We start from the raw sequence: 13,982 nt of genomic DNA, 5'->3' as shown, positions 1-13,982 counted from the left end.
ATGAGGCATTTTCCTCTGGTCAGTGCCTCCTTCTCCATTCTTATCACTAACAACCTCAGCTCAGGGTCCGTTGTATGCACCCACCTCCAGACTGGTGCTCTTCCTCACCCTTGTCCAATCCATCCTTCCCACCAAAGCCAGATTGATAGTATAAACACAAAATGCACACATCATGACTCTCCCTGCCTCTAAACCTATGGTCTCTGCTGCAGATCAGAAAAGTCTACAAGCCTGGCATTAAACTCTCTGCAGTCTGGCTTCACCCACCCTCTCAGCCTTATCTTCCACTTCCCACACCTCCCAATCTTTGCCTCCACCACACATATTAATTCACCACCCCTTGTGAAGATCTTGAAACTCACCTGCCTTTGCAATCCTACTCCCACAGTTTTCTTCCTTACCCCTTAAAACCCCCTGCCCTTTTTTTTTTAACCTACCTGAGACCTCTCAAATCTTACCTCCCTCAAGGATTCCCTGACCAAATCTGGTAGCCACCCTGGACACCTTGCTGTTCTTCAAACATGCCAAGCACATTCCTGGCTCAGGGTCTTTGCTCATTCTCTTTTATTCCTTGTCCAGAATGTTCTACCCCCAGATATGCAAATGGCTCACTCCCTTGCTTCATTTCTCTGCTCAGATGTCATCAACCAGAGAGGCTCCCCTGACCTCCCACTGCACCTATGCCCTTATCATACTTCATCTCTCTTCAGAGCATTTATCCCTGACATATGATATTCATGTATTTACTTATTGTCTCTTTCTCGCCACCAGAACATACACTCCACGAGGGAAGGGATTTGATCTATTTTGCTCCCTGTTGTATCCCCCAGGGCCTAGAAGTGCTTGGCACACAGTAGGAACTCAATATATATTTGTGGGATAAATGTATGAATAAAGTTCTCCCTCATCTTTGTAATTTCCTAATGTTATCACCTATAGGCCTTATAATAGCTTGCCTTGATTTGTTCATTTTTTCCTCAATTACTCTAAATAGTGAATTTCTCAAAGGCACAAACCACATATTATTCATTTCCACAAATACTGTGTGCCAGACCCTGTATGCCTCAAGGACCCTGGAATATTGGAAAGAGCACTGGACAAGTCCTAGGTTAGTCCTGGCTCTACCACTAGCTGAGTAACCCTAGACAAATCCATTTTCCTCCCTAGTCCTCAGTTTCTTAACATGTAAAATGAGGAGAGTTACATTATCTCTAGCATCTGTTAAAATTTATAACAGGTAACACTTGGCCCAGCCCAGTGCCTAAGACATCACCGGTACTCAGCAAATATTTGATTTCTTTGTTGATTCTCCTGTTACACAGGAATCTGAGTTGTCTCAGAACTCAGCTCTGACTGTGTTCGAGAACAAGTAAAAGTTTAAGTCCCGCTTCCTTCTCTGACTCCATGGGCAACCTCATTCTGGTGTTTGTGATTCAGAGAGGATGATGCACCAAATCTGAAGCTAGAAAATATGAACTCTGACCACTGCTGTTTTTTTGGCTGTGGAACCCTGAACAAGTAATTTCTGAACCTTAGTCTCCTCATCCATAAAAAAGCCGTATTGGCTTTCTCTCAGTCTTCAAAGGCACCACATGCCTTTCTGCCTCAGGGCTTTTTTATGTTCCCTCAGCCTGAAAAGTTCTTCACCCTTTCTTAGCTGGACTAGCTTCTACTTATCCTCAGGGCTCAGCATAAACTTGCTTTATAAAGGAATGTGTTTCCTATCCACTTCCCTTGCCCCTGGTGCAATCTTACGGCACATATCTCAACTGCTTATCTCAGTTATTATGGCATTTATCTCAACTGTCACCTCAATTATTTACTGTACATCGCTAGGGCTGTAAGCACCACAAAGGCCAAGAATTGTGTCGTTTTGCTCATCATTATACTCCTCAGCGCTTGGCTTAGTGTGTGGCCCAGAAGTATCCAACACATATTCTTATGGAAGAATGTACAAACGAATGCATCTAGAAGCACTGATGCCTCTAGACAGCTTTTTGGTTCACTCAGAGAAAGATCTAATAAACACTATTGCACTCTAAGATCTTTAGCAAGTTTCTGAGAATCAAGGTTCAAGACAGGGAACCTATGTTACTCAAAGGTTAGAAAAAATCATTAGAAATCATTTGAGACAAAGAATTCTGGAAACTAAAAAAAAAAAGTAAAATAGGAAGGGACGGAGAATGTCTACCCCTAGCCCTTTTTCTCTAAAAGCCTATTATTAAGAATGAGGAGAAAATCCCATGCTCCCATGGTGAGGAAGTGACCCACTGGTGGCCTGCTCCTTTTATTCAGGATGGAGGAAGTGACTGTCCACAGGCTGAAAGCCAGGAAGCGGGGGCAGATATCCAGGACAGCCTCCCTCCTCCACTATTCCCTCCTGCCAGCTCTAGAAAGCTTCTGGACGCTGACCCTGGTCGACCTAGAGGCTGGGCCACCCACACAGGTGGGTGTTTCCCACAACTTTCTGGAAAACAGAAAGTTCCTGGTACTGGGGGACAGGCAAGGAGGGCAGGAAGCTGCAGGGTGGTGTGAGATGACTGGGAGGGGACAGCAGGCCCAGCCAACCTAACCCTGAAGCTACCCTTCACCCTTAGACACTCTTCCTTCCAGGTGTTTGGTCACATTCCTTTCTGGTCTCAGAGGGGCCATGGGAGGGCCCAGAGCCCCAGGGGGCGTACCTGCCTCAGGAAGAAACTCCAACCTCTCCCTACCCCCAGTCGTGTCCTAAACCCCAAGGGAGCCCACAATGCCCTACTTCCTGCAAAGAACCCCAAGACCCAGGAGACCGCAGGCACCAAGATACCCTCCAGAAGCCTTGGATCCCGTGGGAAACTCAGACTCTCCTCAATTTCCCACAGAAAATCCAGAACACGGGGTAACTCAATACCCTCAGAACCTACCCAAACTCTGAGGATGCCGTACTCCCCATATTCCCCCAAACTGTGACTCCAAAGGAAACCGGTCCCCTCAGCTTCCTTAGAAAGAGTTTTAATTTGAGGACCTGCAGTCTCCAGGTCCACAAAAAAAGGGGCCCCCCAGCATCTCTTCCTCCCAAGGACCTCAACTCGCGGGAAGCCGCCAACCCCGCCTGCCCGCCCTCCCCGCGAGCCCTCTATCCCCGCTCCCCACAACCTCCGAGTCTTCGGGGAGCGCTGTGCTCACTCCCCAAATTCTCCCTCTAAGGAGCCGGTACCCACGGGGGTCCACTCAGTCCGAAACCCCCGAGAGGCCGCCAGCTCCCCTCAGGCGCCCCGGGGCCGGGACAGGACGGCGCAGCCCTTCCTTACCCGCCTGCTCGGCCATGGTCCCAGAGGCGCGGAAATGGGGAATAGGAGGCCGCTACAGCGGCGTCTCCACTCAGTTCCTGCCGCCGCCTCAGGCGCGCGAGGACCTCTGCCCGGGGCGCGAGCGAGATGCGCCGCCTACGGCGCCCGGGGAGGACCAAACCGCACCTGGCACGGGGGCCCGCCCGCCGACGCCCCGCCCAGCCGACGCAAGGCCCCGCCCCCTGTGCCTGGCCCCGCCCCCTGGTTCGGGCTCTGCGGCGGCCCTGGTGCCCGCTAGCCTCTGCGCCCTCTGTGGGTGCCCGAACTGGTGAGGGTGATTCTGCGCAGGCTGGAGATCTCAACACAGAGGACCCTCTGCCCATTTTACCGATGGGGACAGCTGAGGACCAGAGGGGACAAGTTCGAACCGCAAAATGGCTCAGCTCATTAGGAGCTGAGCTGGGATGGGAACACAGGCTCTTAATCCCCAGTCGAAAGCTCTTTCAGTAGAGTGTCTGGAATCAAGAATATGAATATGGAGAAACCAGGTTTACCCACAAATAGCTTTGGGGGGGGGTTGAGGGTGGGCTTTTCTTAGAAGCTTCCAGCTCAGAGAAGCCACTTGTCTGTGCCACTATAAGCAAGCTGACACTCAGTGGCAGATCCTTAGCAGGCCAAGTAGGTACATAAATGAACCCCAAACACCAGATCTTCCAATTTTTCAAGATAAGCCAAAAATCCAAGTATTTAGGTGAAATTTCCCTCTTTTAAAAATGTTGGGGGCTTCCCTGGTGGCGCAGTGGTTGAGAGTCCGCCTGCCGATGCAGGGGACGCGGGTTCGTGCCCCAGTCTGGGAAGATCCCACATGCCACGGAGCGGCTGGGCCCGTGAGCCATGGCCGCTGAGCCTGCGTGTCCGCAGCCTGTGCTCCGCAACGGGAGAGGCCACAACAGTGAGAGGCCCGCGTACCACAAAAAAAAAAAAAAAAAAAAATGTTGGTAACATTCAAATTCTAAAAATGCCATGTAGGTCAAAGGAAATGTACCAGTGGTCTGGATTTGCCCTTCGGACTCTTCTTTGTAGAGAAGAGCCCTGGACCAGGATTTAGGACAGCAGGTTGGTTTCTCGCAGCCGCTAGGTGGCTGAGGGGCCTTGAGAGAACCACTTCCCCTCACTTGGTTTGGGAGGGGATTGGGGTCCTCTGTGTGACTAAGGTTCGGCCACATCAGCTGGTCCCTGAGGTCCCTCCCATCTGATTCTCTTGTGCTGGGTCTTTGGCAACTGTTATTTCCTTAGATCAGATATAGGTCATGAGAAAAGTGTACAAATGACCAGGAAGGGACAGGGATGGGGCCCAAGGAAATGGATCACGACACTCCCACCAAGGACGAAGTTCAACCTAGCACTCAAGTACACAAAGGTGAGCACAATCCTCTTCCTTCCTGCTCTGACCGTGCACTCCAAACCAGATGCAGGTCAGATTTTTCTCCTCTGGGTGTGGCAGGTGGCCCCTGAAGTCCTGAGTGTGAAGAAAGTGCTGAGGGGCAGTGTGGGCGATGTGCCTGACTTCTGTTCATTCCTGGGAACCTTCTTCAGCAGTCGGCTTTACTTTCTGAGGAAACCTCTGCTCTGATTACAGTAAAGACAAAACTGTGTATTGAATTAAAGTGATGGTGATCCAGGGGACTCTCCTGACAAGCCACCTCATGGCTAGCAAAAAGGGGTGAGGCTTTTATTTGCCCTGCACATGGAAAGAGGTTACACTGTATTTTCCCAGACACCCAGGCACTGGCAGCCTTGGAACCAAGGCCCCTGGGAGTCTTCCCGCTCCCTCTGCCCCACAGCAAGGCACCCAGGTCTGTCTCTTCTCCCTCCTCACTCTCTCTCATTACACTTCTTTTCCACCTCCAGCCTCATGGTCTTCACCAGCAGGGAGCGGGAGGATAAACAACTCCCCCCCAGGTTGCTCCCAGGGAAGTTCAGGTAACTTTGAGAAATGAAAGTTGAAATGTAAAGGAAGAGAACAGCGGTCTATAGAAATGATAAAACCCAGAGATACCTTTTCTACATGGACACAAAGAACATTCCAAAATCACTTGTGAACTCAAGGGGAGTTCTGGAGGGCAGAAAAGGCCTGCGCAGGGAGAAAGCCTCCTGGGTTTCTAGTACCAGGTCTCCTGTCTGCAGTTTGATTACCTGACCATGGCTTGGTCAGTCCTTGAGGCCAGATCCTGCTGACTGACTCACAATCAACTCTCTGGGCCTTCAGAAATGAGGACCTGGGCCCTGACAAACACCTTAAGGTCTGGCTCTGCCATCCTGAGGGAACTGGTCTACTGGTCCACAGCCAGACACTCCCAGTGTCACTTCCATGTGCCTCAGACCAAGCCAGTCTTGGACCTCTAATTTCTCCTCTCCCTGAATCATCCTACCTAAAACGGACTGATTAATGTTCCAAAATTATGTTTCTGTCACCTCTGTGCTCAAAAACCTACAATAGCTCCCTATTGCCTACAAAATAACAGCCAAACCTGGCCCTCAAGAACTAACCACATCTCACCCTACAGCCTTCTCTCCCTACTCCCTTCGCTCCAGGACTGCTTTTTCCTGAATATCTTCTGCCCTTGTAACATTCTGCCATTCCTACAACCACCAGCTGTCCCCCACAACCCCACTGCTCCCCATGTTCTCTGTAATTTTGTTTTCCCATTCCGCCAGAAGTGCAGTATTGTTTCTAAACTCTTAACACATTGTTATTTTCAATTATATCATTTTGCAACCCCTGTGAACTAATCTAAATCTGCACAGTCCAATATGGTAGCCACTAGCCTTATGTGGCTATTTAAATTAAAATGAGATAAAACAAAAAATTCAGTTCTTCAGTACACTAGCCACATTTCAGGTGCTTGATAGCCACACGTGGCTAGTGGTTACTGTGTTGCACAGTGCAGACAGAGAACATCTCCACGACTGCAGAAACTTCTATTGGACAGTGCTGTTCTAAACAATGATCAGTAAGGGCTGCTAACATCACAAAGAGGGACTACCAGACATTATGTGTCTCCTGATATGATGCAGCAAGTATACACTACCAGTCATGACATAGTCTTACCACAAAAAAAAAAAAAAAAAAAAAGTCAAGCCTGAATCTGGCCAAGCCTCTAGATTTAACAACCAATTTACAGGAAATACAAGAGTGAGAAGAGTTTGTTAATACCACAGTGATGCAAATAGCAAAAGTGAAGTTGTAGGAAACTGAACAGGACAAACTAACTGCAAGGGAAAGAAAAGAGACGGAAGAGGATCCTATAGATGTAACAGAGACTTAAGAGACATCCAATAGCAACGTATGGATCTAATCTGGATCTCAACTCAAACTGTACAAGAGTTGAGACAACTAGGAAAATTTGAACAATGATTGGATACATGATATTAAGGAATTACCATCAATTTTTAAAGGTACATAAAAGAGTATCTTGGTTATATTTTTAAAAATCCTTGAGATGCATATTGAAATACTTAATAGGTGAGATATGACTAGAATTTGCTTCAAAACAGTGCAGGTACAGGAGAGGAACAGTGTCAGGGTAGGGATGAAACAAGACTGGACCTGAGTTGATGGCTATTGGGGTTGAACGACTGGTACATGGAGGCCTTATTGTCCTATTCTACTTGTGTCTTGTTTCCTTTTCTTACTGGGCTTATGAATTCCTGGAGTTCCCTTACCTTTGCATTTCCTACTGTGTCTTGGCACTATTCAATTTGATAACTGTTAGGTCAAAGTTTAAGAGGGAGAAAAGAGCTCCTTTCAGAGGGATGACCTGTAGCTCTGATGTGCTGGGGAGCCCGAGGCTGGGCCAGGTTAGTAATATCACCATCTTCCATCTCACATTCTGCTGAGAACCTCACGGAACCTTACAGAGCAGCATGCCTCCTGTTCCAGGCAGAGGGGCTTGGCTGGAGACCAGCTTGCCTTGTCAAAGAACATGGGGCGAGATGCTGACACGGAACAACCTGATTGTCCTCAAGGCTCTTTCTGGCCACAAGCTAAGCTCCAGGGTGGCAGCCCACAACCTTCAGAATTCCATACACTTATGAGGACTGGGTCTGCCTGCCAGACAGGTCACACCTTGGGTGGGGCTGTGTATGAAGCCAGGCCTCCAGCCTATGCTTCTCATTTCTAATTATCCATGGGTGTTTAAAGACTTTCATCCTCAATCTTCCCGGAGGCCAGACCAGTCCTCAACCCATTCCCCCCAACTCCCCTGACACATAAGTCCACAGCTCACAGTTATGTAAAACCATTTGTTTAATTCTAAATCAAATCACTTTTACAACAGTGAAAATTAGTGACTGGTCAAGGTGTACATGGTATTATTTTCTAACTGTGGTTGGGACCTGGTCCTAATCCACAAAGGTGGCAGGAGGGGTTGGGGGCCAAGAACATAGAAAACACACACAAAGAAAGGAAAAATGCCTCAGCAGAGGGGTAAGGTGGTGAGCCTGCAGGGGCATTGGGAAGGGGCCTCCCTGTCGGGGCTGGGCCAGCAGTCCCAAGTCGGCTCTCCTGCCCCAGCTCCTGGCAGAGCATGAGTGGGGACCTGCAAGGTTTAAAATCAAAGGGCACATGGCCAACCTGGCTTTGCTAACAGGTTCCTTGGATGCCTTTGCTGGTGGAGCTCTCCTGGGCTCACTCCTCTTCGTTAAAGGGTCAAAGTTATTTGTCTTCCTACCTACAACCCTTCTTTTTTTAACCTTTCTTCTGGAAGCCCATTTCTGTTCGGTCCATCTGACTAAAGTCCTCTCTCCCATCGCTAGGTGGGGCCATTGCACTGAGAAACCAGGGTCTGTCAGACCTGGGATTTCCAGAAGGTGATAAAATGAGCACTCTAGAGTGGGTGCCCAGAGAATCTTTAAAATCCATCAGGCACACCGTAAAGCAGGTGGCTTATTCCTACCAAATTGATTCGGTAAATGAACCACCTATTCAATACTTGTATTTTGTCTGCTTAAACACTGAACTCTGGCACTGAAAGGTAAGAGGGGAAGCGGGGGGTGCAGTGGAGAGAGGAGAAGGGCTTCCCTCATCTTCCTCAAGGTCTTGGTTTCCACACGCTATGCAGAACCATATCTGGAACAAACACTAGGTGGGGCTTTCAACCACTTGTTGGCTATTGCTGGGGGTAAACTCAGGAGCAGTGTGGACTGGTGAAGTGATAGAGAGGCCCTCAGAGTAAGTCCATCTCCCCCTACCCTAAGGATCTCCTGGAAGAGCCTGGATTTCTAGGAAGATGCCAGACTGGCAAAGCGAGAACCATTCCACCAGGTGAACTGTTCTCCTGCTGGCAACACACTCCCTCAGTCAAATTCGGAAGAAGCAGCTTGTGAAGTTGAAAAACAAATCAAGAGCTTGGGAAGAATGACTTCCCTGAAAGTTTCCAGGGGAAGACTTCCACAGGCAGACCACATCCTATCTTTGTGCTGAGGCTCCCTGGGCTCTGCGCCCGGCTTTACAAACCACCAGGGGTTGCCTGCTCTGGAGTAGCGTGCTTCTCTGGTTTTAGCACACACACAAGAGGTCTTCAAACCATACCAAAATCAGAGTCACATGCTGGGTCTCCCCTTTCCCTGCCTCTTCTTTAAGGACAATTTGGCTTCTGAGGAGGGTGGTCTTCAACATGCAGCTGGGATGACTCAACAAGCCTCCCAGTTTCCTTTGTGGGGTCTGGGAAAGGATGCACCTGGAGCTTCTGCGGCCTTAGGGACAAGGCTGCTTATTCAGTCGTTCCTGCACCTGAGCTCCGAATCCCACCTGAGTCCCGACTGCAGGTCTTTCCTAACACGCAGTCCGTCCTGGCTTCAACAGTAATCTAGGCTGGGTGCCCTCTGGCAGGGAGGCAGATGTGCATAGTTTTGGGGGAAAACTGATGGGAAACCACATGTCTCTGGGGATAATCTACGCCAGGAAACCAGGAGGTCATTCAAGCCACTCTGGAGCCAAAGACACTGAGCACAGCCCAAAGGCAATAGATCTTTGGATCCCTGGTGAATTCATGAATCGACTCCAGCTCCAGCTGCTACAATTATGATCTTAATAGGACAGCAATTTCTTGCATCTCTGCTGAAGAGGAAATAGGACAGAATAGCACTGCGATCTGGAAGGGGAACCTCTCTGTATGAGGAGTCCCACTGACTTCAGAGGCCACTTACCAAGGGGTATTTATTTAAAGAGATGAAAAGAAGTTTCCATATTTGGTTCGTCCCTTTGTTTTTGTAATATTAAATTCAGGTGAAATTGTACTGACAATTCCTCTTCTCCTGCCTCTTCCCTGTGCAGAGTCAGGACCTGCTGAGCTGGCTGGAACAGGATTTCACGGTGTAACCCATGAGAGATGACTCAATGCCAAGGCCTGAGGTGTTTACAGCAATGGCCACACTCCAGGGTCCTCAACAACTGGTCTTGAGTCCCAAAGCTCTGATGGAGAAGCAAAACTCCTTCATGTGTCACTGACCCCAGTGATTCCAGAGGTCAGGATTAGCCAGGAAGCCAAACATCAAGAGTGGGGGTAGCATGTCACCGGTCCAGAGGCCCTGCATGGATGTAGGCCGGGAGCCCAGCATTAGGCAATCAATAGCCAGAACATGATCACCAGGGCCACAAACAGGAACAGGCGTGACAGGAACTGCTCGTCCACATACTGGGGCGTTCCGGGGACAGCTGGAGGGACAGGAGGGAGGAGGGAGGCTGTGAGAATGCTGCAGCTGCACACACTGCCCACTGGAGTCAGAAGTCGAGAGCATCAACCTTCATCTCTTTACAACAGAATCCTGCACACTAAAAATATTTCCAAACCCCAAATAATATTAGGCAAAACAAAATTCAAATTATAAAAACATGTGGAATCATATAACAATAAGGACAAAGTCTCCAATTGGTCCTAAGAGGATTTTGTCTCCAGGTACAAATAAACCAGGAAAGTCTTGGAGGGAAAAATAAAAGCTACTATTTGTTAAGCATCTTGTGTGTGCTGTTGTGTATACTCATTATTGCCTGTTGGGCATTATTATCCCATTCTGTGTAAGAAGAAACTGAAGCACAGGTATGAGGTGACCTGCCTAAGATCTCAAGGTTCATGAGCTGGCAGAGAGCCCACAGCTGTGCTCTCAGCCTCTCCACACACTGCCTCTCGAGTCATGGAGTCTCTAGATTCTGGCACTGATGAGTCAGGAGGGGTGTCAGGGAGCCCTGCATGAGGTGCCTTCCTTTTTCAGAGACGAGAACTAGAGCCCAGACAGGCAAAACGACCTGTCTCCCTCAATCCATAGCAAACTAGGGGCAGAAGTGGGCTGAGAACCTGGGTCTCCACTCCTCTCTGCTTTGAGAAAAGCTACTCCGTAGAGCTCCTTGTCCTGACTGTGGGGCAAGGAGAGTTAAGAGAAACTACATCCCAGATGGGCAAACTGTACCAAACACACACAACAAGGGAAAACTGTCTGACTGTGCCAAGGGGATAAAGAGAGTTCACAGCCTGGCTGTGAACTCTCTTTACCTGGGGAACCCGGGAGAGCCCTGGACCAGGATGGATGGAAATAAACTAGCAGGCAGGTGCGTGCTCCTTCCACGGGGCCCTGTCCCTCCTTCAGAGCAGAGCACACCTGGCCCTTTGGGGTCTCCTTCCTCTGATAAAACAGCATGTGAACAGAGGAGAAACTTTTGAGGTAGATGAGGTAAGGAAGGGCAGTCCCAAGATCGCTTGGTGCTATATATTACGCCACAGTTAGGCGCGCTGATGGAATCAAGCAGGCCGGCAGTCAACAAAACTTACTGATTGTCTGCTATGTGCCAAGCACCCGGGTGGGAAGGCAGGGGACAAATGGATGGCTCAGGAGAGGTTACTGTCCCCAGAGCCTAAGCTCCTGGCCAGGAGCCACGCACTGGTCCCTTCTGTACCTCACAGTGCCCAGCACACGAGGCCCCACTGAGTGCAAGCAGAGCTCAACCGCCCTCGGCAGCTCTGCAGCTCCATGGTCAGGATCTGGGCCTGGGCGTCAGATTGCGATAGAGCCCAGGGCACCTACCTCGCTGCCCTGCCCTACACCAACTGCAGCCAGCACTCTCAAGCTGGCTGGAGGGAGAAGGGTAGAAGCAGGTGGCAGACATAGGCATGGTTCCCAAAGGGCTGGGGCTCAGGACCAGCCCTATGTGTGTCCTGAGGGAAGCTGGCCAGAGAATAGGGAGGACCAGACTCCTTGCAGTCTCCTGGCCCCTCCCCACCCCCAATGGTCAAAATCGGGGGTATATGCCCAGGACTAGGCTTTTACTCAGCTGGGTAGAGTATATACTTTTTCATTTTATGGGCATGGGTTATATCTTGGAAAACATTACTGAGCATTTTCTGAATTGTAAAATGGAGTTAATTGCACATCTGTCCCACAGGCTCATCGTGGGGATCCCAGGTTTATAATGGAAAGCACTCTGAACGCGCCTGTGCCTAATACTTGGTAAGTGAGCAATATCATTACCATGACTACCAGTAATCAGAAAAGAGTTTAGCACATTTTGAAAAGGCTGATTATCCTATATATTGCTGAATTCCTAGGAGTCTTCAAGCAAAATCACCAAGAGAATAGGGTATTACCTGGAGGAGGCCGCCCATCATTTATGTTAAATGCTGTGGCAAATATGCCAAAGGGAAATGCCCCAATTCCAAAAGACATCTGGAAGCCACCATCTCCAAATCCAAACCCTTGAAATCCCTGTGTAGAAGAAATGCAATTCAGAACAGGAAGGTTTCTCCTCACCTGTCACACGTCACCTTACGTGTGGCACCCGCCTTTCTTCCCCACCCTCTTTTCCTCCCATCTAGATCTCAAGGCAGAGGAACCCTGGTGGCTCCTCCGCCCTCCTGGTCCTCCAGGGGTCCCAGGAGCTATGAATGCCAGAAAGGACTGGCTCTGACCCAAAGTAAAACTCTCTGCTGATGCAAGTAAGCGTTCTCAGAGCTCCAGGTTCCTTCCCAGAGTCCCACACTAGCCAATAAAACTTTCTACATGCTTTATAACAGCCAAAGTGTCAACAACTCCTATACCCAATTACAAGGGAACATAGAACAAGCTACACATTATCTGTAAGAGCAAAAAAAGTGGTACTCTAATTGGCCAACAATGGAGGTCATGATCAAAATTTCGATACATTACGCTGACTATGCAGCAACACAGAAAAACTCTTATGACCAAGCTTTCAGACAAAACTGTTTGAACACCATGGTCAGAAGTATGTGACAATATGTATGTAGGCGGAAAAGATATGGATAAGTATTTTCCCTAAGATTTTTCTTTTAATATTGTTACTGAGAATTTTAAAGATTCAAAACACTTTTTTTCCTGATTACAAAAGTAATATATGCTTGCTATGAGAAATTAACGCATTACAGGAATAAATAACACAGAAAATCAAAGGTCTCATTGTTCACCCTCCACTTCATAACCCCTCCCTCCAATGACCACTGTCAGCAGTTTGGTATCATCCTCGGCTTTTTTTCCCTATAATGTTGGGTTGGCCAAAAAGTTCATTCAGATTTTCCCATAAGATGGTGGAAACGAACTTTTTTGGCCAGCCCAATATGTTCTACACTGCATCATCTTTCACATGAAAAGATTCGGAAGGAATCATAATATTTTAAGTAGGTTAACTCCTATTTTCTAAGTGCCAACTCTGTGCTGGGCACCGTGCTAAGCACTAGTACACTCAAATCGCATTTAATTCTTACATTAGGATTACCCACATTTACAGATGACCAAACCAAGGCTCAGAGAGGTGAAGTAACTTGACCAAGGTCACACAGCTGGTAAGGGGTAGAGTTTAGATCTGGAACTAGATCAGTATGGTCCGAAAACCCATGCTCTTAATTACTGTGAACATCTTAAAAAAATTCCTCTCCTTCTCTGCATCCCTGGGTAGATCTTTAGAACAAATGATTAAAAAATAGAGAAAAGAAAAATTATTGGGCTAACTGCTCTCTACAAAGAGCTGATCAGCCTTCATTTGTGAGTCTTTTGCAAGTCATGCAAGTGGCTGCTCCCTATCCCTACTGAGCATAGCCTGGCACCCAGCTCCAAACTTCTTGACGGGCAGCACTACCTATAAAGCCTAACAGCAGATTTATTAAGAGGGCAAACCTACAGGGAAGGAAAACTGGTTTCCATCTCCTCAGTGCAGAAAAGCCTCCAACTAAGGGCCAGCCTGGTTGAGTCTGAGGGCTCCTGGGATCAAGGCTACCCAGGAAGGTGCAACTGTTTCATCAGGAACCACCACTTCATTCAGTGCAAATCCGAGGACTGGCCCTCCGGCCTCCCTTCCAGCAACACCTGTACAATCCCACAAGTCCTCACATTTGGTAGGTTTATGTTCCTGGGGCAGAGTAGGCAAAAAACATCACCGGTGGCTGTGGGAGCTTGTAAACGCCAGAGATGTGCACTGGCATGCACATCTGATGTGCAGTCTTCACAGTCAGGGCCTCTGGCTTCCTGGGGCCTCGGATTCCTGGGTTAGGAGCTAATGCTCCATGGGAACCAGAGCCTGGGAAGTACACAGTCTTATCCACTGGACCACTAGGGAAGTCCTCAACAAAGTATTTATTAAAGTATGCACTTTTTTTTAGACATAATGCTATTTATTGCTAATTTAATAGACTACAGTGTAAACGTAACTTT

General features: G+C 48.5%; 2 protein-coding genes across 8 annotated transcripts in view; both read right to left on the bottom strand.

Moving 5' to 3' along the window:
- LIMK2 (LIM domain kinase 2) overlaps window positions 1–3,401 on the bottom strand; it is a 54,761-nt gene extending 51,360 nt beyond the window's left edge. Inside the window, exon 1 of the mRNA XM_060119484.1 lies at window positions 3,291–3,401. Coding sequence (XP_059975467.1) covers window positions 3,291–3,306 — 16 coding nt within the window. The 5' untranslated portion in view covers window positions 3,307–3,401. The remainder of the gene's footprint in view (window positions 1–3,290) is intronic.
- A 4,159-nt stretch (window positions 3,402–7,560) lies between these two features.
- The window catches only part of RNF185 (ring finger protein 185), a 28,727-nt gene continuing 22,305 nt past the window's right edge, over window positions 7,561–13,982 (bottom strand). For all 7 annotated transcript variants that reach the window (XM_060119488.1, XM_060119492.1, XM_060119487.1 and 4 more), the window contains 2 exons: window positions 11,909–12,026; window positions 7,561–9,987 (listed from right to left, as the gene is read on the bottom strand). In XM_060119488.1, coding sequence (XP_059975471.1) covers window positions 9,890–9,987; window positions 11,909–12,026 — 216 coding nt within the window. In that variant the 3' untranslated portion in view covers window positions 7,561–9,889. The remainder of the gene's footprint in view (window positions 9,988–11,908; window positions 12,027–13,982) is intronic.

Source organism: Mesoplodon densirostris, chromosome 15 (genome assembly GCF_025265405.1).
Source record: "Mesoplodon densirostris isolate mMesDen1 chromosome 15, mMesDen1 primary haplotype, whole genome shotgun sequence".
Lineage (NCBI taxonomy): Eukaryota > Metazoa > Chordata > Mammalia > Artiodactyla > Ziphiidae > Mesoplodon > Mesoplodon densirostris.
This window is presented reverse-complemented; position numbering and strand designations above follow the sequence as displayed.